Source organism: Mustela erminea, chromosome 19, assembly GCF_009829155.1.
Source record: "Mustela erminea isolate mMusErm1 chromosome 19, mMusErm1.Pri, whole genome shotgun sequence".
NCBI lineage: Eukaryota > Metazoa > Chordata > Mammalia > Carnivora > Mustelidae > Mustela > Mustela erminea.
The window spans coordinates 59,522,648-59,543,774 of NC_045632.1; the positions used below are offsets into that span (position 1 = coordinate 59,522,648).

At 65.8% G+C, this 21,127-nt stretch overlaps 1 protein-coding gene across 1 annotated transcript in view; it reads left to right on the plus strand.

The window, feature by feature from the left end:
* Positions 1-21,127, plus strand: part of ZFPM1 (zinc finger protein, FOG family member 1) — a 64,934-nt gene that overhangs the window by 26,743 nt on the left and 17,064 nt on the right. The window contains exons 3-4 of the mRNA XM_032324942.1: positions 757-882; positions 20,880-21,013. Of these exons, the coding sequence (XP_032180833.1) occupies positions 757-882; positions 20,880-21,013 (260 nt within the window). The remainder of the gene's footprint in view (positions 1-756; positions 883-20,879; positions 21,014-21,127) is intronic.

Below are 21,127 nucleotides of genomic sequence, written 5' to 3' on the forward strand. Positions count from 1 at the left end.
CGGCCCTTATCTGATCTGCTCCTCACTGGGGCTGCGCGCAGGGGGGGCGGGGCCCGGGAAGGAGCTGGAAAAAGCAGCCGGGGTTGCACCTGGCACAGGCCGTGGTGATAACGCGGCGATGGACGAGATAAGGCAGTGGGAGGGGTGGGCTCGCTCGGCTCCCGCGCAGTGGCTGGAGCTCAAACGCCAGCCACGTTGATTTATAGCCAAAAATAATAGGACTTTTATACTGTGTGATTGATTTATTTGATGTTAATCATGGCCCTTATCTTGGGTATTAATAATCTGCCGGGCGCATGACGTCACCAAGGGGGGGCTTTTATGGGAGCTCATCGATTGGGGGCTGCGGGAGTTATCAGGCTCAGCAGGGAAGGCAAATATGCCCTTTGGGCTGGAATTGGGTTCAGGGCCCAACTCGAGGGGCCCCCAGCTGCTGGCACAGTAGACCGAGGAGCCGGGGCCCGCACGTGTGCCCGCTGGCCTGGGTGTGCCTAGTAGGGCACGCTGCACTCTAATTATTAGCTGCAGTCAGAAAAGCAATTATTGCCACAATTAATGAAGGGATGAGAGGTTTTAAAGGCCCAGAAGAAAACTGAGGTGTCTGCCCCCATTAAAGCCAGCCTGGGTGTGGGGGTGACCTTGGGCACGTGTCACCCACTTGGGCCTCAGTTTCCCTCCCAGCCACAGGGCAGGGTGGGGAGGTGGGTGAATCAGCACTCAGGGACCGCGGGGCCTGATGGTGCTTTCTGTCTGCAGACGCTAACCCCCCATCCCGACCATCACCACCGCCCCCCACGCCCCCAGGAGGCCCCCAGGAGATGGAGGGGCAGGAGCCAGACACGAGGCTGGAGGAGGAGTCCGGTGTCTCTTGGAGTGGGCCAGGTAAAGCACACCCGTGGTCGGTCGGGGTCTGGTGGCCCAGCCTTCTGAAAATCTGGGGAGACTGCTGTCCTGGCAGCTTGTGGGGAACACGCCCCACCTCCTGTCTGAGGAGGCCAGTGGGCAAGCCTCTGAGCCAGGGTCGGGGCCCATTCCAAAGTCCAGCCCGCCCGTGGGGCTGGGCGCCACGCCGTGTCTACAAGTCCTGGGGGCTCCCAGGAGGCGTCCCCCTTGGGCTGGGAAAGAAGAGCAGCGGGGAGGGGCAGGGAGAGACGTTGCAGGGGTGCGTCTGGAGGGCCGTCCCCGCTGGGCTGGGGGTCCAGGTCTGTGCAGGTGGCTGCAGCCCCGTGGGAGACCAGCATTGGCCCTACCTGCCCGGTGCTAGAGCCCGGGGCGTGGCTTTGAGGGGAGTTTCCTGCCCCCCTTCGGCCCGATGACCAGTTTGCGGCCAAAATTCTGAGCAGAGGTGTTCTCCGCGCCTGTGCCTTCACGGATCACGGAGAACCTGGGCACGGCAAGTGTGCCTGTTCTTTGTAATCCTGAGGAACGTGGGGTGGCGTCGGGGGTGTTTCTAGGGCTGCGTCTCCAGGCACAGGCATGGCTTGTCCTCAAGGGCTGGGGACCAAGGGCAAGCGCAGGTGCGGGAAGCATTCCTTGAGCGCCTGCTGTGTACCAGATGGCCGGGAGCAGGCGGGCCCGGGACTGTGCATGTGGCCGTGGTGCGGGTGAGGCTCGGGGTGGTGGCAGGGGGCACACAGGCAGGGCCTTGCTGCAGGGTCGGGGGGACATGGCCAGGGCCCAGAGGCCGCCCATTACTCTCCTGAGGGCCACAGATGGCCACAACCAGGACAGGGACCCCACGTCACGGGGAAAGTGAGTCCACTCTCAGCCCCTCCCCCCTGGCTGGGCTGTGGTGTTGCCTCCGAGCCGCGTGTCCTGGGTAAGACAGCGCTGGGGACCCCGCTGCCCCCCCCCGCAGCGTGGCAGGCGTGCTGCCCTTCACAGACTGGGCGTCATGTCCCCCAGCTGTGACCCTGCCATCTTGGGGTCCCGTTGGTGGCAGGGGGCACCCAGGTGTCCTGGCAGATAGGTGGCGACCATGTGTCCTGTCTCCACCAAGGTGCCGCTGGTCCGAGGGTGGGGGGCGCAGGGCCCTATGTCCTTGAGGCCCTCGGGGCCTGGTCAGGCACTGCTAAGCCACGTGCCTACCTGCTGGGTGCTTGGGTCTGCCCTGGGGCCTTTCCGCACACAGGATGGTGCCACGAGCCCTGGGTGAGGACCCTGTAGTCCGACTGCGGTCCTTGCCTCAGTGTCCCCAGCTGTGGACGAGGTAACAAGGCGGCCCCCACAGAAGGCAGATCACTGCTGCCACGGCCGTGACCCTTCACATTCTACTCTTTATCAGGGAACTTCCTGTTTCAGTGCAGGAAGCAGGGACCACCCCTGTGCCTGAGGGGCCCTGACTGGCTGCTGGGCAAGCCATAGGCTGAGGCCACAGCCGCCGGGGAGAGCGTCCATGGGGTGGACAGCACCAGGCAGCCCCCACACCAGCCTCTGAGGTGGGCCCAGCATGACAGAGGGACTTATCCAAGGTCACCCAGCAGGGAGGTGGCAAAGCGGGGTGCTGACCCGGCTCCAGGGTGCAGGCCTGACTCCGGAGGGGGCTGTGCCACGTCAACGCCGGCTTCCGTCGCCGCCCCAGTGGGCCTCACCCACCCTTCGGTGTTAGAATCCTCACCCCCACTTTATAGATGGGCCACGGAGGCCCTGAGAGGCCGAGAACTGAACCCAGGGCTGGGGTTGGCCCTGGGGTGGCTGTGGTTTAGGGCTGGGGTGCACCCTGTGGGGCCAGGGGGCTCCCTGTCAGCCTCCGCAGATAGCAATATCTGCACAGTGGGCAGCGATGGGCCGATAAGCCGCCAGTGGCCAACCGCCGTGGGGCCTGCCCCCTATCAGAGCCCAGGCAGGCCCACTTATCGCCCGCCAGGGAAGCCAGAGAGGCCCGCTGAGCCCTTATCTCTGCGGGGCTGCCCGTGCCAGCGACGGGGCAGCAGGGCCTGTCCAGGCGGGCGTCCCTGAGGGCACTGCCCAGCCCAGTGACCCGCCGCGGCCGAGGAGCGTGCCGCCGTGGCCTTTGCCCACAAGCCCTGCCCCCCCGTTCCCCTTCTCTGACCTCTGAGCCCCTCTGCCAGTCCTGGGCGAGCCTCCCTCCCTCCCTGTGTCACTGAGTCTGTCTGGCTTCTGGCTGGCAGCCGCTTCAGTGTCCCCAGATGTGGAAAAAAGTGCTGGACCCACCCCCGGGCTCGGGGACCGGGCTCTGGAGGCCCACCTGGGGGACACCAGCTCCCGTTCTCCTCTGGGATGAAGGATCTAGCTTGGACCCCGGTGCACCATGCACTGCCTGGCTTTGGGGGAGTGACGGGGCCCCAGGCCTCCGCTGCCCACCCAGCGTGCAGGAGGCGGGCCCTGGTCATGGCACAGAGCCCGGGGCTCAGCACACACCCAGCACAGCACCCAGTGCTCGCCCCCACCTCTGCTGTCTGGGTGCCATCCACTGACCAGGGCTCATGGGGCTCTAGGGGACCTCCTTTGCCCCAGGGGACCTACCACCCAGGGAGGCCCAGGGGACGGTGACCGAGCCCAGCAGAGAGTGGGCATCAGGGCCTCTGTGCCCCAGCCTAGCACGCACATGCAATGTAGCTGCCATTCCGGGGGTCAAGGCCTAGAGCAGATGACCACGAGTACCCCCAGGGCTCCCCCAGGCACCAGGCAGGAGAACGGCCTCCCCGAAGGCCTTGACACCCCCCAGCGCAGCGGCGGCCCCAGGGGAGCCAGAGCGTCTTCAACACTGGAGTGCGGGGCCGGGATACGTGAGGGGCCCACAGTCTCCTAGGCCCATTCCTGCCCCCTCCCAATGTCTGCTGACCCCAGAGCTCCAAAAGCAGCCTGGGGGCAAAGGGGGCTGCTCCAGGGTGTGTCTTCGTGTGAAGGAGCTGTGAGCTCTGTGGGCGGCTGGCAGCTTAGCTTCTGAGCGTCCCTGGTCCCATGGGAGCCGCTCCTTGTAGACGCCCTGAGAGGCAGGAGCGGGGCCCCCCGGGCACACCTGGCCAGGACTGGGTCCAGCTTTGCTGAGCGACTGTGGGCTGCTTGCCTGACCTCTCGGGACTTCCGTTTCCTCATCTCTGCACTGGGGCTGGGGAGATCCAAGAGTGGTGGCCTCCCCGGGGGCCTGTAGAGAGGTCATCCTCCGGCTGGCAGAGGGCCAGCCACAGTGTTCTCTGCCCGCCTGGGCAGCCTGCAGTCCTCTGGAAAGTGTCAGTGGGGTCTGTGGGGAGAAGCCACTGCCAGGCCAGAAAGGCACTGTGGCCCCAAGGCAGAGAGAGGCTGCCCTCCGCGGTGTGGGCTCATCCCCTGATGCTCTCCCCTGCCCTGGGCACGAGAAGCCTCCACTGCCCCTCGAGTCGGTGGGGCCAGGCAGGAGTGGAGACCCAGCTCTGAGCCAGCACTGTCACCTCTGTCCTCGGAGGTGCGGGACAGCAGCCCACGTCGGGCGGGTGACAGCCAGGACAGAGCCCACCCCAGGGGTTCCATGAATACCCTCTTGGCCCTTGTGGGTTGGTGTGCAGGGACGTGTCCTCTGTGCGGTGAGCTCGAACCACGCCAGCGAGTCGGCCACGGGGTGCGTGGGGAAAGGAGATCCTGGCGAGCGGGGAGACCCCCACATGGGCCTCCCGGGGTGAGAAGGTAGCAAGTGGAGAGTCTGAAGGCTCCGGGGTGCAGCCGAGGCCCGGGCCTGAGCAGGGTGCAGGGGAGAGGCTCCGCCTGGTCCCTGGGCTGCAGAGGAGGGTTACAACCCACGATGGGGAAGGCCCCCCGTGGGGCTCGGGGAAAGGGGGATGCTGGGCGGCGGCTTGGAGGGAAAGATGGGAGCCAGGAGTGGGGGGGGGGGGGCTCTGTTTTTATCTCCGAAATGACCTTGTCCGCTGGAGGGGCCGGCTGCTTAAAATTCTGATAGGCAAATGTCTGAGAGCTGGAATCTGCAGTCCCCAAAGCATGTCTGGAGGGCAGCTGGCCAGGAGCTCTCTGCTGTGAGGGGTCGGCCCCTACTCCCTCCCGCCAGCCCTCCTGCCATCATCCCACCCCTGCCCACCCCCCCCCCCCCCGTCTCCGCATTTAACATCAAGGAAAAGCAGGTTGGGCCCACAGGCCAGCCCTGTTAGGACCGAGGGCCTCTAGGGTCCCATCTTGAGTGTGGGTCCTGGTCCCGTCATCCACCTCCTGGCCCCCATGGGAGCCCCTGTCCCATGGCAGTTGGCGTGCCCCAGCCTGCCTGGCTGGGTCGTGAGGGAACCAGAGGAAGGGAACAGCTGTGGGGACCCTGGAGGGGCGGTCCAGGAGCGTCCTCTGCAACCAGCCTCGTGGAGTGGGGTCCCCTCCCCGCCGGCTTGCCTGGCACGGGGCAGGCGAGAACCTGCTCTCGAGCTGCCTGTCTGGGAGCCAAGGTCCAGACACCCCGGCTGGGGCAGTGGGCGCCCGGCTGCTGAGTGCTAGGCTGTCCACAGGTGCCACCTGCCAGGTGGGGAGCGGGGAGGTGAACCTGGGAGACCCCCAGTGGCTCCCCACCAGTTCTGGGGACGTCAGGTGGCTGTGAAGAAGGAAGGGGTGGTCAGACGCACACTCGGTGGCCAGGCCTGGCTTTGTGATCAGAGCCCCAGGACTGGGGTCCCTTTTACCCACAACTGCCTTGGAACCAGGAACTCTTTCCTGGTGACCACTGCTTATAAAACAAAATCCGGCTGGCATCAGGGGTTACCTTTTTTGTCCCCATCTCAGGCCCTGGAGGCAGAGACGGGAAGGCTGGCCATGTCCTCATGGCACTGTAGGTCAGCAGAAACCTCCCCAGCCAAGGCCTAAAGGACCGACCAGAGTGGGGTGAGGGAGTCCAGACACGGAGCAGGCATGTGCAAAGGCCCTGAGGTTTGAGTATCCGGGTGTGGCTGGAGCATCAGGATGGACACTGATGGGTCAAGGTCTGGGCTCAGTGTAGGGACCATACATGGCTCTTCTGTCTTGGTTCTAAAATGAGGGACTGGAGGGTTTTAAGTGAGGTGTTTGGCTCTCTGCCACGCGGCGGATGAGTCAGAAGACTCCCCCAGAACATGGTGCTGTGAGGGGCCGGAGGACATGGCTGCCTCCTGTTCCAGCTGTGGAGCCTCACCCCCACCCTGGGGGTCCTGGGGAGCCTGCTGGAATCTTGGCCCCCAGGGTGAGAGCAAGGGCGTCAGGCTGCCTATCTGGGCCGTGCTCGGCTGACTAATCTCCTTGCCGGAGTTTCGAGGCAAACCTCAAGGTTTGTTATCGGGCAGCGGGCAGTCGGTCTGCGAGGCAGGACAGCCTGTCCTGATGGACAGCCCGGGAGATGGACCGATAGGGCCTGGCCGCGCGTTCCCTCCCACCGGCCCCGTGTGTGTGGGTGGGAAAAATCATTTCAGCTATTTTGCATTATCGTGGGGCCTGGCACCGCGGCCCGATAGGCCTGTTTGTCTTAGATTAACAGATGGGGGAGGGGCAAGCGAGGGGGTGGCGGGTGGCAAGGGTCAGCCTGGGGTCAGCAGCTCCAGAGACCAGCCCCAGTGGCTGGGTCAGGAGCCACGTCTTCTGGGCGTCCCCAGGAAGGGAGTCCACGCTGCGTGGGCCCCGGGGGACGCGCGCCCCCAGACCCACGCCGCCGGCCCTCGACCCCTCCCGAGCCGAGCCGAGCAGACGGAGGCTCCAGGAGATGGCGGTGGCCCGGGGCCAGGGTGCTGTGTGTCCCCTGTGGTCGGCCCACGTTTCTTCTGCACAGGTGCTTACTGAGCATCTGCTGGGGACCCCAGGGGTGATCCCTCCATCCCTCGGGGTGTGTTGTGAGGCCGCAGGCCGCGGAGCCCAGAGAGCGTGGTTCCCGTGGCCCAGGAGTCAGAAGAGAAGGAGCTCGCTGACTCGCTCCGCAAACACGTGGAGGTTCGATGCTGCCTGGGGCCGGCAGCCTCCCAGCGCCCGGGGAGCTGATGTCCGAGTCCGGGAGACAGAGACCACGTAATACGGGAGCAACACAGTCCTGTGTCCAAGGAACAAAGGGGGTTGACGCCTCACCGAGCCCACACAGTGCCCAGCCCACAAAAGGGAGGGGCACCGCTGCCCCGGGCAGAGGGCACAGGGGAGGGGAGAGCCCCCTGCAGCCAGGGTATGTGCAGGGGTGAGGTGGGAGGAGGCAGGCTCAGAGCAAGGGGGCTGCCTCGCATACATGGTTGTCTTGGAAACAGAGTTCAGCCGTCAGCCGCTTCTGCCAGCCCAGGCCCCTGGGGGCACACTGACCACGGGACCCTCGGCCTGCGTCCACCACCACAGCTCAGGGCTGCCCACCTCTGTGAGCAGGGCCTACAGGGGGGCCCCTGGGCCAGGGCTGAGGGTGGGGGCTATGCGTGAGCCCGTGGCCTGTCCTCCATGACTGGCCTGGACCCCATGGAAGCCCCCTCTTGCACTACCCAGCGGGCACGGGGGGCCAGGCCACGCACCGCACCCCAGAAAGGCCATGTGCAGAGGCGCATCTGCGGTAAGACCGGTCTGTCCCTCTCTGGTGGGGACTCGAGGCACAGAGCTGGCTGTGGCTTCCCCCATGGCTGGGCTGCTGACCCCTTGACCCCGGGCAGCCCCTCATGGCGATTAGTGGCTCTTTACCGCACCCAGATGGGCCCTTGGCTGGTTCTGTCTTCCATTGCATCCCCAGCAGACATGTGGGCCACAGGTCCCCCAGGGCCCGGCACCTGTGAGGGAGCAGGTGTTCGCAAGACCCGGAGACCACCGTCCTGCCAGCGCGGCTCGTCCTCTTGGCTCGCTGGTTGGTACCTCTGTCCGTTGTGCACCTGCCGTGTAGTAGACACTCCGGGGACAGGGCCTGGACAGACAGCCCAGCCACTGCCCTCCTGGGGCTACAGCGTGGGGCGGAGGCAGCAGTGAGGGGCTCGGACGCTGAGCCAGGGATGCAGAGGAGCGGGCGGCGGGCAGGGATGCACACAGACCGCGCACGGCCCGGGGAGCAGGCTGCAGGCGCACTGGGTAACCCACCCCATAGAGCTCAGCCCAGCAAAAGCCCTGTGGTGGGACTGCAGGGGAGGAAGGGCGGGGGGCAGGGCTCCCCCCTTGGGGTGCACGGGAGACCTGTGAGGAAGCCGGTGGAAGTTTGGCGGCAGATGCTGTGCTCCCTGTTTTACAGATGTGAAAACTGAGGCCCCCCCAGGGCCTCATTGGGCACTTGAGTGGGGGCTGAGCCCACCCACGGCCCTGCCTCCTGGGGAGTGGCCCCTCCCCAGCTGCAGGGGGCTCTCCCCTCTCCTGTGTCACACACAGTCCCCAGGGGCTACCCCAGCCCCTCCCCAGGTGCAGACACTGCTTGGCGGAGGGCAGGTAGACAGAACAGTGGCCCGAGTCTTCGGCCACCCGACGGCGGGTGGGGGCCCAGGCCTGGCCGCCTGCCCTGTGCTGCCCGCTGACCTCACCGGCCTTCCGGGAGCGGCTATCTGTGGCCGGGGTGGCCTATCTCGGCCGCCGAGGCTAATCGAGCCCGGCTTCCTCCTCCGCCCTCCCGCCCGGCTTCCTGCCGAGGCGAGACCGCCCCCTGGCCCCAGGCTGTGTCTGAGCGGCTGCCTAACCCAGGCCAGCCCCTCCCAAATGTCAGTGACAGGTGGGGGTCTCCCTGTCCACGCCTGGGGGACCCCTTCCAGAACTCTCACTCTCTGTCCTCCTAGGCCCAAACCCAGACTCTCCCCGGCCTGGCCATGTGGCCTGGGGCATGTCAGCTCAGCACGCTCAAGCCTGTGGCCTCCACGGGGAGTTGGCCACAGACACGCACCTAGGAGACACCCGGGATGACGGGGCTGTTCCCGCCCAGCAGCCACCCTGGCTATCGCTCTCGCCCAAACCAGCAGGGCTCCCTTCCCGGGAACAGCACTGGTCCCGTGTCTTGGTGGCCAGAAGGAGTCCCCTTGCGGTGTCGTTGTCTGCCTCCCCTGTCCCTCTCCTGTCCTCCCTGGCTGGCGGGGCCCCACAGGTGGCCTCCAGCTGTCCCCTCTCACTGGGCGCCTCAGGCCCACTGTGCCCTTCTGTGGGCTCAGCTGCTCCTCTGGGGTGGGGACAGGGCCTCTGAGCTGTCTGGAGGCAGGAGGAGGGTCACGGATGGGCCTGGGCAGCGCGGGCAGCCAGAGGGCTGCAGGGCACAGCGGCCCCCCCGGGGCCCGGTGTGGGCCCTCCCCGTGGTTGTGGCCATGGCTGTGTGGCTGGGATGTGCCAAGGTCTCGTAGGATCTGCCCCAGCCCCAGGGAGTGGGCTTCTCGGTCACACCCACCTGACGGCCGGAGAAACTGAGGCTTGGCGCGGTGCAGCGGCATCTCAGACCCAGGATGGGAACCGGGAGCACCCACAGCCCTCCTGCCCACCCCTCCGGCCGACACTTGGTCTGCCGAGACCCCCGCCCCCGCCCCTGCTGCCAGCGTGGGTCGCTCTTTATTTATTTATTTATTATTTCTCTATCTCTGTTCGTAACTTTTGATTTCCTCACCGTGTTTTTCCATTACGGGCAGCGGTGGACGCGGCCGATAAGATCGGTCCCTGGAGATGGGACAAAGGGGCCGCCACTGGCTCGAGGGCTGGTCATATCCTGCCCGAAAGGGCCGAGCTGGGCCTGAGATGCGGCGTGAGGCTAGCGTGATGCTATCGCAGGGGCCTTTGTGTGTCGTCGCGGGGACCCCCCCCTGGCCCAGGACCCGCCTTTGCCCCCACAACAGAAGACTGCCGCCCCCGCGCCAGCCTGCTCGGCCCCGCTGCCCCGGGTCCCGGCCGTGGCCTTGGCAGGTGCTCGGGGGGCCGTGGTCTGCGCAGGGTCCGCAGGGCCTCGGCTTCCCGAACCTGGGTCTGCCCTCATCCGGCCCTCACAGCTGCCCCTGTGCACCGCCTGGACTCAGCCGTTCGGCTCCTGGGAGTTCACCCCTGCAGAGTCCCTCCGCGTGGATGGGCATCGGTCTGTCCTGTGCTCCTGACAGGGCCACTTACTTCTTCACTCCGTTATTTATTTTGCTGACCTCTAAAATCTCTAGAAGAGGGGAAAATGATCCTAAGAGAAGCGAGGTCTGTAGGGACTCCTAATCGCTTGGCCGGCCTGTGTCTCTCCCTGCACACACTCGCCTGGGTCTTGCCACAGCAATAGCAGATCTGGGGCTAAACCCTGGAGGCCCCGCACCTGCCTACCACCTGCCCCAGTCCCTGGGCCTCCGCGGGGGCTGCAGAATTCCCAGTCCCCCCGGCCCAGAGCAGGAGCAGCCCCTCCCCCGATGGCCTGGGACCTTGCTGGGTCTCCGAGGCCCGGCGCCACTGCCCTGACAGATGAGCTAGGGGTGAGGGTTGGAGGGGGAGCGAGCCTGCTCCGATGGCTAAGATGCCCCGCGGTGGGCTCCACCCAGACGGCACAGGGCACCTGATTTGGGGCCCGGGGAAAGCCTGAGGGTTCCTGAGCAGAGGAGAGGGGGAAGGAACTGGGTCTCCCGCAGGCAGAGGGCAAGGGCTTCTGTCTACGCCCACCACGCTCTTCCCCTGCCCGGGCCCAGCCCTGTTCTTGACTGCTCCCCACCCGCCCGAGGGGCATGAAGGCAGAGCCCTGGATGCGGTTGGACCCCTGGGCTTGAACTCTCACCCCCCCTCACTGTGTGGCCAGGTCCTCCCTGACCTTGGTTTGGTCTGGGAAGGGGGAGAACCACCCCGATGGCAATGGCAGGGAAGGGGGAGGGGCGGGATTGAGGCCCGGGCGGCTCAGCACCGGGAAAGCAGGTGTCTGCAGGTTCAGCGCCCCGTGTAGGCCCAGGTCTCTCCGGGGGCCCTAGCCTCCCCCACCACCCCCGTGTGGGAGCGCCGCCTCTGTGGGTGGGCAGAGGAGAGACGCCAGGCTCAGAAGGGATCAACAGGTGCCTGGGGACCACTGGCATTTCTGGAAGGATCTTTGCAAGCCCTAAGGGGCTCACTGGGCCCTAGGCGCTGGCAGTGTCCTGTTCTCCATGACGTCAGGTGACCTCGGTGCCCGTGGCTGCCCCCCACCCTAGGTGAAGGCGGGTACCTGCCAAGCTGGGGTCACTACCCAGGGTCACCCCTCCACCCTCGCGACCACTCGGCGTCTGCCCTGACCCTTCCATTTACAGAGCGAAGACTGGGCCTGGACCCCTGGCCACACCCCAGCCCAGACAGGGAGCAGCAGGGTGGGCTGGCCAGGCCAGAGGCCAGGAGGTGGTGAGTTGGAGGCCGGATGGGAAGGAAGGGCCCTCAGTGCGTCGGCCCCTGGAAAAACGGGGCAGGGGCCAGAAGGCCGATAGGAGCCAGAGAGGCTGTTTGCACAGGAGACATTTTCTTTCCCTTATCACACATCCTGCTTCCAGCCTGCCGCCGGGACAAGGCAGGGCCGGGGAGGGCCACGGACCCCCACCCCAGCTCCCAAGCCTCAGGGTCTCCCAGGAGCGGATGGGACTCCCTCTCCCCACTTCACAGCTGGGAAGACTGAGGCCCCTAGACCCACGGCAGTTGGCTTTTCAAGAAGGCTAGAGGAACCACGGGCTCTCACACTCAGAGGTGCCAGGAAGGCAGTGTTCTTGGGCTCCGTGGGGCTGGGGGGGGAGCCTGGCAGCATCATGGGCCTGGCACGTAGACCCCCAAGGAGTCTCGGGCCCCACCTCTCACCCCCTGTCTCCTCTTGCCAGGCGAGCTGTTCTTGGCTTTTTCCGGGGGGTCTAGTGTCTGAAAGCACAACCCCACCCCCAGGAAGCTCTGGGTTGGGGATTCAGACGGGCTGATCAGAGTTGAAGGCCGCCCCCACCACAACCTGCTCCCCAGACCTGACTTTTAGCTGCCCACAGGGTCCCTTCCAGCGACCTATGTCCTGGTCCCCATGGCTCTGCCCCCAGCCCCACAAACCCCCCCTGCCCTCAGGGCTGCTGCCCCCCAAGCGGTGAAGGGCCTCCACGAGCCCCACCCCCACTGCTGGCGATTCCCAGGAGGCCTCAGCTCCGCCATTAGCTGGGGCCAGGGTTCAGCCCGATAAAGATGGGCTGTTGTTCTGTGTCAAAAAAATCAATAATTTCCAGTGATGTTCCAGCGATAGGAAGAGAAGTTCCCAGGCACCAGCTGGTGGGTGGGGCGGGGCGGGGGGGGGGCGCACAGAGCCAGGGCCGCGGCTCCTGTTCTAACCCCTGCCGGCCTGTGGTGCAGACCCACAGTGGTCCAAGGGCAGCTCCCTGTGACCCAGGCCCAGCCCTGCCCCTCCTGGCCTGCCCCCCCACACCCCATGCTACTCCTTGTAGAAGGGTGCCCCCCCTCAGCACAGGCAGGGGTGTGGGGAGGGAAGTCCCAGGGTCACGCGTGTGCCCGGGCTCATGGCTGGTCGGCTGCTCTGGGTGTCCAGCATTGGCTCTGCCCCCCGGAGCCCTCCTCCAGACACAGGTGCCCCCGGGTCCCAGGCACCGCCAGGGCCTGCAGGACACGGCCGTCAGTGACCCCGGCCTGAGGAATAGGCAGCCCATCTGAGAGGCTGAGTTCATGGACCGCGAGCGTCCAGCCCCCAGCACTGGGGACAGGGGTCTCAGGGTACCAGGAAGCAGGAGGCAGGGAGAGGCCAACAGCCAGCGGCCTCGCCCCACACCCCACGCCTGCGCGAGGGGACGGGCACACGGAGGTCCCAACCGGGGTGCCCAGAGCCATGCCCTGGGGTGGGCGCTGTGCCTGGTGCCCGCCGGCCTACAGCAGAGCCAGCCTCCCTGCCGCCCTGCCAGCCACCCCCCTGCAGCTGGTTTCCAGGAGTGTGGCCTGGCGGCTCCACCCAGGCTCAGGCCAGCCCGGTGGGATGGAACCACGGGCAGCAGCACCCAGTGGCAGGAGGGAGCTGAGAGCACGTGGCCCCACGCCCAGCGAGTGGGCACATTAGGCCGAGGCCCGTGTCCAGTGGACAGCGCACCTCGGGCAGGCTGCTGGGGGCTCCTGGCGGGTGGGCCGCGTCCCCATGGAGTGGCTCCCTGGGTCACAGGGTCTGAGCTCTGAGACCCACCTGCTCTAGCCTAAGCCCAGCTACTTAGGAAGGAAGGTTCTGGGCTTGAAGCCCTTTGAACACCTCTTGTCCCAGAGAGCCCTTCCCTCTCTGGGGGCCTCACGCCGCAGGACAGTGAGCCTGCCTCGGCCACGGCACGGGGTTGGAAGTCCCAGATTGTGGGTGAATACGGTTTCTCAAAGTTGACAGCCGGTGGGCCTCGTTTTTATGTGTCCTCAGGTCACGGGGTCTGGGCCTCCCAGCGGAGCTCTGGGGGGTTGCCCGGGCCAGAGGCAGGGTGGAAACCCTCACCCCAGGTTCCTGAGAGGCAGGTGCTCAAGCCCTGAGACCTCAAGGGACTTGGCCCTTGAGCCGGTGACCGCATGTGTGTCCGTGTCCCCCTGCCCCCGCCATCTTGCTTCCTGGGGCGGCCCTGCCCCATGACTCCCTCTCTCGTGGCCACAGCAGGTGCCGTGGGCTCGCTGCCTGCGCGCACAACCTGGGCATTGGGATCCTGTCCTGCCCCTGCCAGCGATGGGCCAGATTCGCGGGGGTGGGGTTGTGCTGCTCGAGTAGGCGTCAGAACCGCCTGGGCTCTGGGACCGCAGACGATCCCGTTTTTGCCAAAAATCTCTTTCAGCCATGTCCCTGCAACCCTTCATCCTCACTATTCACAGAGGGGCGCCTGGGCCTGAGATGGGCCGGGCTCTGCCCAAAGGGGCTGGGGCCCCTGGTGATAGGGAGGGCTGGGATCAGGCTCTGCCCATTTTCTCCTGATGTGGCCTTCAGGTATGGCTTGGTCCAGGGGACATGCTGGCTAGCTGGGGGCCCAGGCTGTGTGGGCATACTTGTACTCCCGCTGCCCTGCAAGGTAGGAGGTAGCAGGACCTCCCCGGGCCTGTCGGCTCCCCGGTGGGAGTCCTGCCACTGCCCCAGGCCTGGGGAGGCCCATGGGAGAGGCAGCAGCAGGTCAGGCCTCCTTTGCAGGCACTGACAGCCCCTCCCTGCCCCCTGCACTTGGACCTTGCTGACCCACCAGCACACGGCCCCATGCCTTCCTCATGCCCAGTGCAAGGGACTCCCGCTCAGCCTGTCCCCAGGCCCCCTGCTCTGGCCTTGCTGCCCTGTCTGCATAGGAAGCAAAAACGGGTGCCGCCAGGGTGGGCCCAGCAGGTGAAGATATTCCCAAAAGCTGATGGGAACTTGCCGCCCCTCCAGCTGGACCCTGGGAAGGCGGCGTCCGCACAGAATCCGCACTCCCATCCCCACCGGCGGGCTCCCTGGCCACAGGCCTGCCCTTCCCAAACTTCAGGGGGCGCCCACCCACCTGGCTGGGTTCTCCGCGCACCTCAGGGTGACTGTCCAGGAGGTGGCCCCCGTTGGCGGTATCCATGTGACCGGGCTCTGCCCGCCATGTGTGGGTCCCAAATCTCCCTTCCGGCCAAGGCCGTTGGGACCCAGGGGCACAGCTGGAGGAAGTGGCCGCTGTGGCCGAGCGCCGAGGCCTCGGGGGGAGGAATGGGGTCCTGTGGTGCTGTATGTACCTGAGCCCGCAGGAAGCCCCCTTACCTCCAAGAGTGGGCTCTGGTGTGGTCTGTTCTAGGAGCGGGACGCCCCGTGCCCAGAGCGGTCGAGAGTCTGGCCAGCGTCCCGTGGGGACCGCCGTGGCCTGGCAGGACGCTCACCGTGCACCCGCCACGTGTCCCTGTCCTTCCTGCCCCCCTCCGGTGCGTCCCCTCACCTTGCGCTGATCGGAGAGGCGGGGCTGTTCTCCCCATGTCCCATCAGCAGAAAGCAAGGGCAGGGAGGGAGGGGGCCCTTGCAGCTGGGCCATGTGTGTCCTGGGACACAGGCCCAGGTTCAAGAGCTTCCGGGGCGGCACAGACCCTGCGTCCTCCCCGCCGGCTGGGCTCGCAGGGATCCGTCGTCCCCCTCCTCCTCTAGGCAGCGCAGTTCCAGAAGGACCGGCAGCCCTTAGGCAGCAGTGGTCTCTCTCTGTCCTAGGACCTCGCCTGCCACCAAGCTCATGGTTCCCCAGTCAGGAGGACTATGTTGGGGGCAGGGAAAGTGCTGGACTCGACGGCCAGTGACCTTGGGCAAGTCATGCTACCCTCAGGAACACGGGGCTTGTACTGCTGGTCGGGGCCAGTGCGGTCTGCACCTGCAGGGGGCGTGGCCGAGCGCGTGAGGGAAGGGTCTGCCTGGCCCCTCACTGTGGGACAGCGGGTGCCCCCCACGCCGCCCCTCACCCCTGCTGGCCATGCTGTGCCCTCTGGCCGCGAGCGAGTGGCTCACCCTCTCTGGGCCTCACTTCCGTGCTCATACAGGACATTTGGAAACACACACAGCCTCCTAGCCTTGCCCACTCTGGGTGAGTGCCACGGAGGCTTCTAGAAGCCTGCAGGGTGGGGCCGGCTCGGCCTAGGGCTTTCTTCCCCCTCCCTCTTTTCCTCTCTCCCCCTTCTTTTCTGACTTTTATCAAAGGCAAACAGCATGATCCTTGAGATAGGGCCGCTCCCGACAAGGCGGGGGCCAGCTGGCCCATGGGAGCCACAGGGTGGGGCCAGGCGATGGGCCGGTTAGATGAGTGAGGGCTGGCGGCTACCCTGGGACCCCAGAGCGCCCGCACAGGCCGCGGGCTGCAGGGCCTGCGGACCTGCTGTCTGCTCCGGAAACCACCCGCCATGAGCCCTGGAAGGAGCAGCCCACCTGCCAGGTGCAGAGGCAGCCCCCAGCTCAGGCGCTCCTGCAGAACCCAGGGCTTCCCCCAGTCAGAGCCACAAGACAGCCTTGGGGGTGAAGGCAGGGGACCGAGGGCTCAGGGTCGGAACCCCAGACCTGACCATTGTGGCAGTGATTGCATCCCTGCCGTGGGACCCCAAGCTCTCCAGGCTGCCTCTGCAGACCGGCGGGCTCCCTGTGCACACTGTGGCCCCGAGGGCTCTTGGCCAGGGGCCGTGGCTCAAGGGCCACCCTGGGCTGGGCCCCACGACCCGGGACGGCCCAGGGAGGGAGAGCTGTGCTGGCCTCCCCGGCAAACACACTCGCCTTCACCCTCCCCGCCGCCGGCCCAGCAGGTAAACTGAGGCCAGAGGGGCTGGGCAGAGGCGGGACCCAGCCCCGGCCTGCTGATTCCAGACCCCAGGTCTCTTACCCGGCTACCCCCTCCCATCGGGGCCCCAGAAGTGGGAGCACTCGTTCCTGCCTCCTCTGGGGTGCTGCCAGAGGGCTCTGGAACCTAAGGTGACTACTTTTTTAAGATTTTGTATTTATTTATTTGACAGAGAAAGGTCACAAGTAGGCAGGCAGAGAGAGAGAGAGGAGGAAGCAGGCTCCCCGCTGAGCAGAGAGCCCGATGCGGGACTCGATCCGAGGACCCCGAGATCATGACCTGAGCTGAAGGTAGCGGCTTTAACCCACTGAGCCACTCAGGCGCCCCACCTAAGCTGACTTTTCAATCCTATAATTATGCCTGAACCCTGGCCTCGGCTCATCACAGATGCTTAGGGGCAAAACTGAATCCTGCGCAATGTGTTTGTTCTGGAAATCACATGTGTGAGGTTTTTTGCCGGGATAAATTGGTCTTGGTCTTGGTCCTGATGTGGCATCGGTAGTGATAGCCTGACCTCCACGGGGGCCTGGACAGAGCCGGAGTCGCCAGCCTGCCGCAGGTGCCTACCTCCCCTCCAGGGGCGTCCCTGTCTTTCTGCGGCCTTCTGCATCAGCCCCGAGAAGGGCGTCGGGGCCTGGCAGTGAGCGGGGCTGGGGCTGGGGCTCACGTCTCCCCTCTCCATCGCGGGTCTTAGGCTGGTAGCTCAACCCCTCCAAGCCTGGGTTTCCCCCTCTGTACACTGGGGGAAGAGCTTCAGTGTGGCTGTGCGAGACACGAGGCTAAGGCTTGATATGCGGGGGCTGGGAATTGTGTCGGGATCACGTGTTCTCGGGGCGCATGGCATCACCCCTATGACCCCCTGTGGGGATGGAGGCCAGGACCAGCCCGGAGCTGGGAAGAGAGAGCAGACAGGAGCCACAGGAGGGTGTCAGGGAGAAGGACACCTCCACCTGGAAGCCCCCCAGCTGTCCCGCCCTCCTGGCGGCCACTGCCCAGGTCTCCTAGGAGAGGCAGAGGACAGAGGCCGTGTCTCCCTCGTGCCTGTGCCCATGCGGGGCTTTGGGACTGAGTGAGCACTGAGTCCCAAGTCCAGAGAGCCTGCAGTGTGGCTAGGGTGCTCGTGGCCCCAGGCCTCTGTGTGGTGGGGAGCTGGCCCTCCGGCCACCACAGGTCCGCTGGCTATCAGAGGCGGTTTAAACCTGTCTTCCTGCCTGTCAGTACCCCCACCCCTTCGCCCCTTGCCCTCACTCATCTACACTCATTCATTCTTGGCCTTCAGCTGAGGTTCCCAGCCCGCCAGGAGTGGGTGGCCCTGGTGGTCCCACCCACCCCCACTTTCCTGATGCAGTTTTGCTTCTGGGTATGAGAGGGTCTCTGGTAGGTGCTAACTGGGCTCAAATACTGCCTGACCGTCTTTCCACTACGCAAGAGGTTAGACAGGAACTGTTTGCTAGAAACAGGTTATCTGAGTAGGTGGATGTTGAACGTTGCCAGGGCCACCATGTACAGTTGCCTGGGTTGTACACTGTGACAGGGGCTCTAGGTGAGCTGGGGCTGAGATCCAGCCGTGTTCCCCTCACCCAGCGAGGTACCTACCATCGCCCTTCATGCACCCAAGGGGCCACCCTCCCTAATGCACAGCCCCTCAGAACCCGCCTCCCTGAAGCAGGAAGGTGGGTTTTTGTGGGAGCATGGCCCTATCCCCAGCCCAAGTTCCTTGGCTTCCTGGCCTCCTCCCCTCTCCCTGGCCTCGCGCAGCCCCCCGCCAGGCCTGAGTGCCGGGCTCTGCCCGGAGGCCTGCAGAATGGCAGCCTTTATCGGGAACCAGCCCTCCCTCTGGCAGGGCACGATACCCAGAAGATGGAGTGGCCGCCATGGGAAGCGCCAGCCACGCTGTTATCTGGGAGGCTCGGCTGGCCAGCCCTGGGGTTCCGATTAGGGAGCAGGGCTGTTGGCTGTGGGCGCCCACAGGGGTGGGGGGAGGCTCGCTGGCTTGGCTCCTTCCCTCCATCAGCATGAGGCCAGGGCCCCAAGACGGAAAACCTGGGAAGCCGGGGCTGCCCCCCCCTCCTCTGCCCCCGGGGACCCCCGGGCCAGCCCCCCACACGCTGGATTCTCAGCGGCTCCTCCCACGAGAAGGTGGGCCCCTGCCTCAGGTAGAAGGTGTCATCGCCCGATGGGGGCTCCATGCCCAGCGAGGCCGGGAACGGGCTCCTTCCGGGACACCGGGGCGCTGGTGGAGAATGAGATGGGAACGGAGGGGCTCCCGGTCACCGCCCTGTCTCATGTGGTCCCAGCAGGTGACATGCCGTCCAGAAAGGCGTACGGCCAGCCCTGCTCAAAGGTCCAAGGGCAAGCCAACCCCTGGTTGCTTCGAGGTTTCTGGGTGCCTGCAGAGGAGCTGGCCGCAGCATGAGGGCGGTTCCCCCGTGACCCCCCGTCAGCAGCTGGGGAGCGGGGGTGCGGCGCACAGGCTCAGCCCATCGTGGGCTCCCCACCAGCCTCGGACAGGGGGCAGGGGTGCGGCGCACAGGCTCAGCCCATCGTGGGCTCCCCACCAGCCTCGGACAGCTTGACAGACGGGTGGACAGACAAACGAGTCCCCCGCAAGCTCGTCTCTAGGCAGCCTTCTCCTCCTCATCCCCTCCTTCACGTATGCTGGTCCCCCGAGGGCCAGCCAGGTAGGGAACCAGAGACCCACATATACCCAGGGCCCTGGTTCAGCTAGAGCCAGGAGGCCCGGGTTTAGATTCTGACAGCCCCTACCAGCTGCGTGACCTCTTGGGGCCTCAGTCCTCACCTGTAAGGGGCATAGGGAGAAGGCGGACTTAATTGGCTGGAGTAGGGGTGGGCGACTGTGCCGGCTGGGTCACACTCCTGTCCCTGAGGATGAGGCCCTGCAGGGCCAGAGAGGGGTGGCCTATGGGCAACGCCCTGGGCTGGGGCCCAGGTGTCCTGGGTGGACTGGCGAGGGACGTGGACCCTGGTGGGCGAGCTGCAAAGTGACAGAGCCAGTCTCTGCCCCTTCTCCAGGGGGCTGATAATGGGGCGCGGGCCTCCCCAGCCTCGTTCTGGTCCCTGCCATCTTATCTGCCCCAGGGAAGACAAGGACCCAGTTAGAACGTTTTAGCTGGGCCTCCTGGCGTATTTACACCTTATCTCTGCCATTAGGCCGGCAGTTATCTGATAATCGGGCCCATTAAGGCCACAGCCTGCCCGATCGGGGCTCCAGGAAGTGGGGCCGCCGCCACAGCGCTTGCTTGGGGACCAGGCCAGGCCACGTGAGGCCTCCGTGGGCCCAGGCAGCCCGGGTGGCACCCGAGGTACAAGGTAGCCCGGCCTTCCTGGGCAGAGGGTGTGGGATCAGGGAAGGGACTGCCCTCTGAGGGCATGACTGCCTGTCCCCTCGTCCCAGGAGGACACAGAGGCTTAGGCAGTTCAAAGAATCCCCAGGCCTGCCCCAACAAACGCACACAACCTTGGGGCCTAACACCTCAAAAATCTATTCCCTCCCAGGGCTGGGCTAGGGCTGTGTCCCTCTGGAGGCTCCTGGGGCAGTGGGGGAGGAGGGTCCCTCCTGCCCCCCCCAGCTCCAGGGCCTGGGTCCGGCTCCCCCCGACCCCGCCGCGCTGGTCTCTGCCTTCTGGGTCTCTTCTCTGGGTCTCTTGCAGGGACGCCCGTCCCTGGGTTTAGGGTCCCGTCCGTTAAGCCAGGAGGGTCTTCTCTCAGCCTCCTAACTCAATCACGTCTACAAAGACCCTTTTTCCAAATAAGGGCGCGTTCACTAGTTCTAGGCACATGGATCTTCCAGGCACCAGCGTGCAGCCCCCGTAGATGGTCCTGTGGACCGTGCGGGGAGCCTGACTCCAGACCCTGTCCCACTCCAAGTCTCGCCCTGGGGAGAATGATGGTCTCAGGGACTCCCAGCGGAGGCCCGTCTGTCTGTGGAAATGCAGCCATGCCCGGTGTTGGCTCTCCTACCCGTGCCCCGGGGCCCCTGCCGGGCCACAGGAGCACTTGGCGCCCGGAGGATTTGCAGCCCCTCCCTGCACGGCACAGGCGGTCACGGCCCCCAAGTGTCTCAGACCCTCATCGAGGAGAGGCCTTGCAGTGAGGCAGCAAGACTCAGGGCCCAGGCCTTTCTAGAAAGTGAGTGGTGGTCCCGGCAGCAGTATTCTGGGTCCCTGTCCCTGCCCATCTGCAGGGAGTGAACGGAGCCAACATCAGGGCCCCCCAGGGGCAGACTCTGCTTTGCCCAGGGCCCTGGGGTGGTGCGTGGCTCTTTGACTTGGTTTCTGCTCTGCGAGCTGTGCTAAGCTTGTTGGCGGGTGAACACATCAGGCCTCATGCGGCCCGATTGGGCAGGAAGTCTCGGGGAGCATTTTCCCAGCTGCCGTCACAGGCTTGCTCTGTGAGTCTGGGGGGGCTCAGGCCAGTGGGGAGGGGCTGGGAGGACTGTGCGGAGGGGGGACCAAGAGGCCAGCCTCACCGATGTTGGCACCCTCCACTGTGCACCCCCCATGTGCTGGAGACACACGTCCTAACGCAGCAGCCGTGGTCCCCCCGGCTCAGATCCGGCTGCGGGCACCCCGTCCCATCCCCTGCGGCCCCCAGACAAGGGCTTGCTGCAGGGTCGGCCCTGCTCCCAGGGCCACAGGCCCGCTGGGGTGCCCCAGTCCCGGCAGCTGCTTCCGGTGGGCTTGGGGCTGCAGAGCTGGAGTGCGCGGGGCCGTCGGCGGGGCTGGGTGGTCACCGCGGCAGGCACGCCTCACTCCCCGGTGCCTCTCCCCACAGACGAGCTGGAGCTACTGCAGAAGGACGGGCAGAGCCGCGTGAGGGCTCGGCACAACCTCGCCGAGGGCCTGTCCTGGGGCCCCTTCCGTGGGAACGTGCACAGCAAGGTCTCATCGCCCGGGCCGCTGGAACCGGTAAGGAGCCCCAACCCCAGCCACCCACCGTCCGGCTGCAGGGCAGCAGCCTGGGCAGAGGCCTGCCCGGGGCACGGACCCCCCTCAGCTGTGAGAGCCCAGCCCTGGTTACAC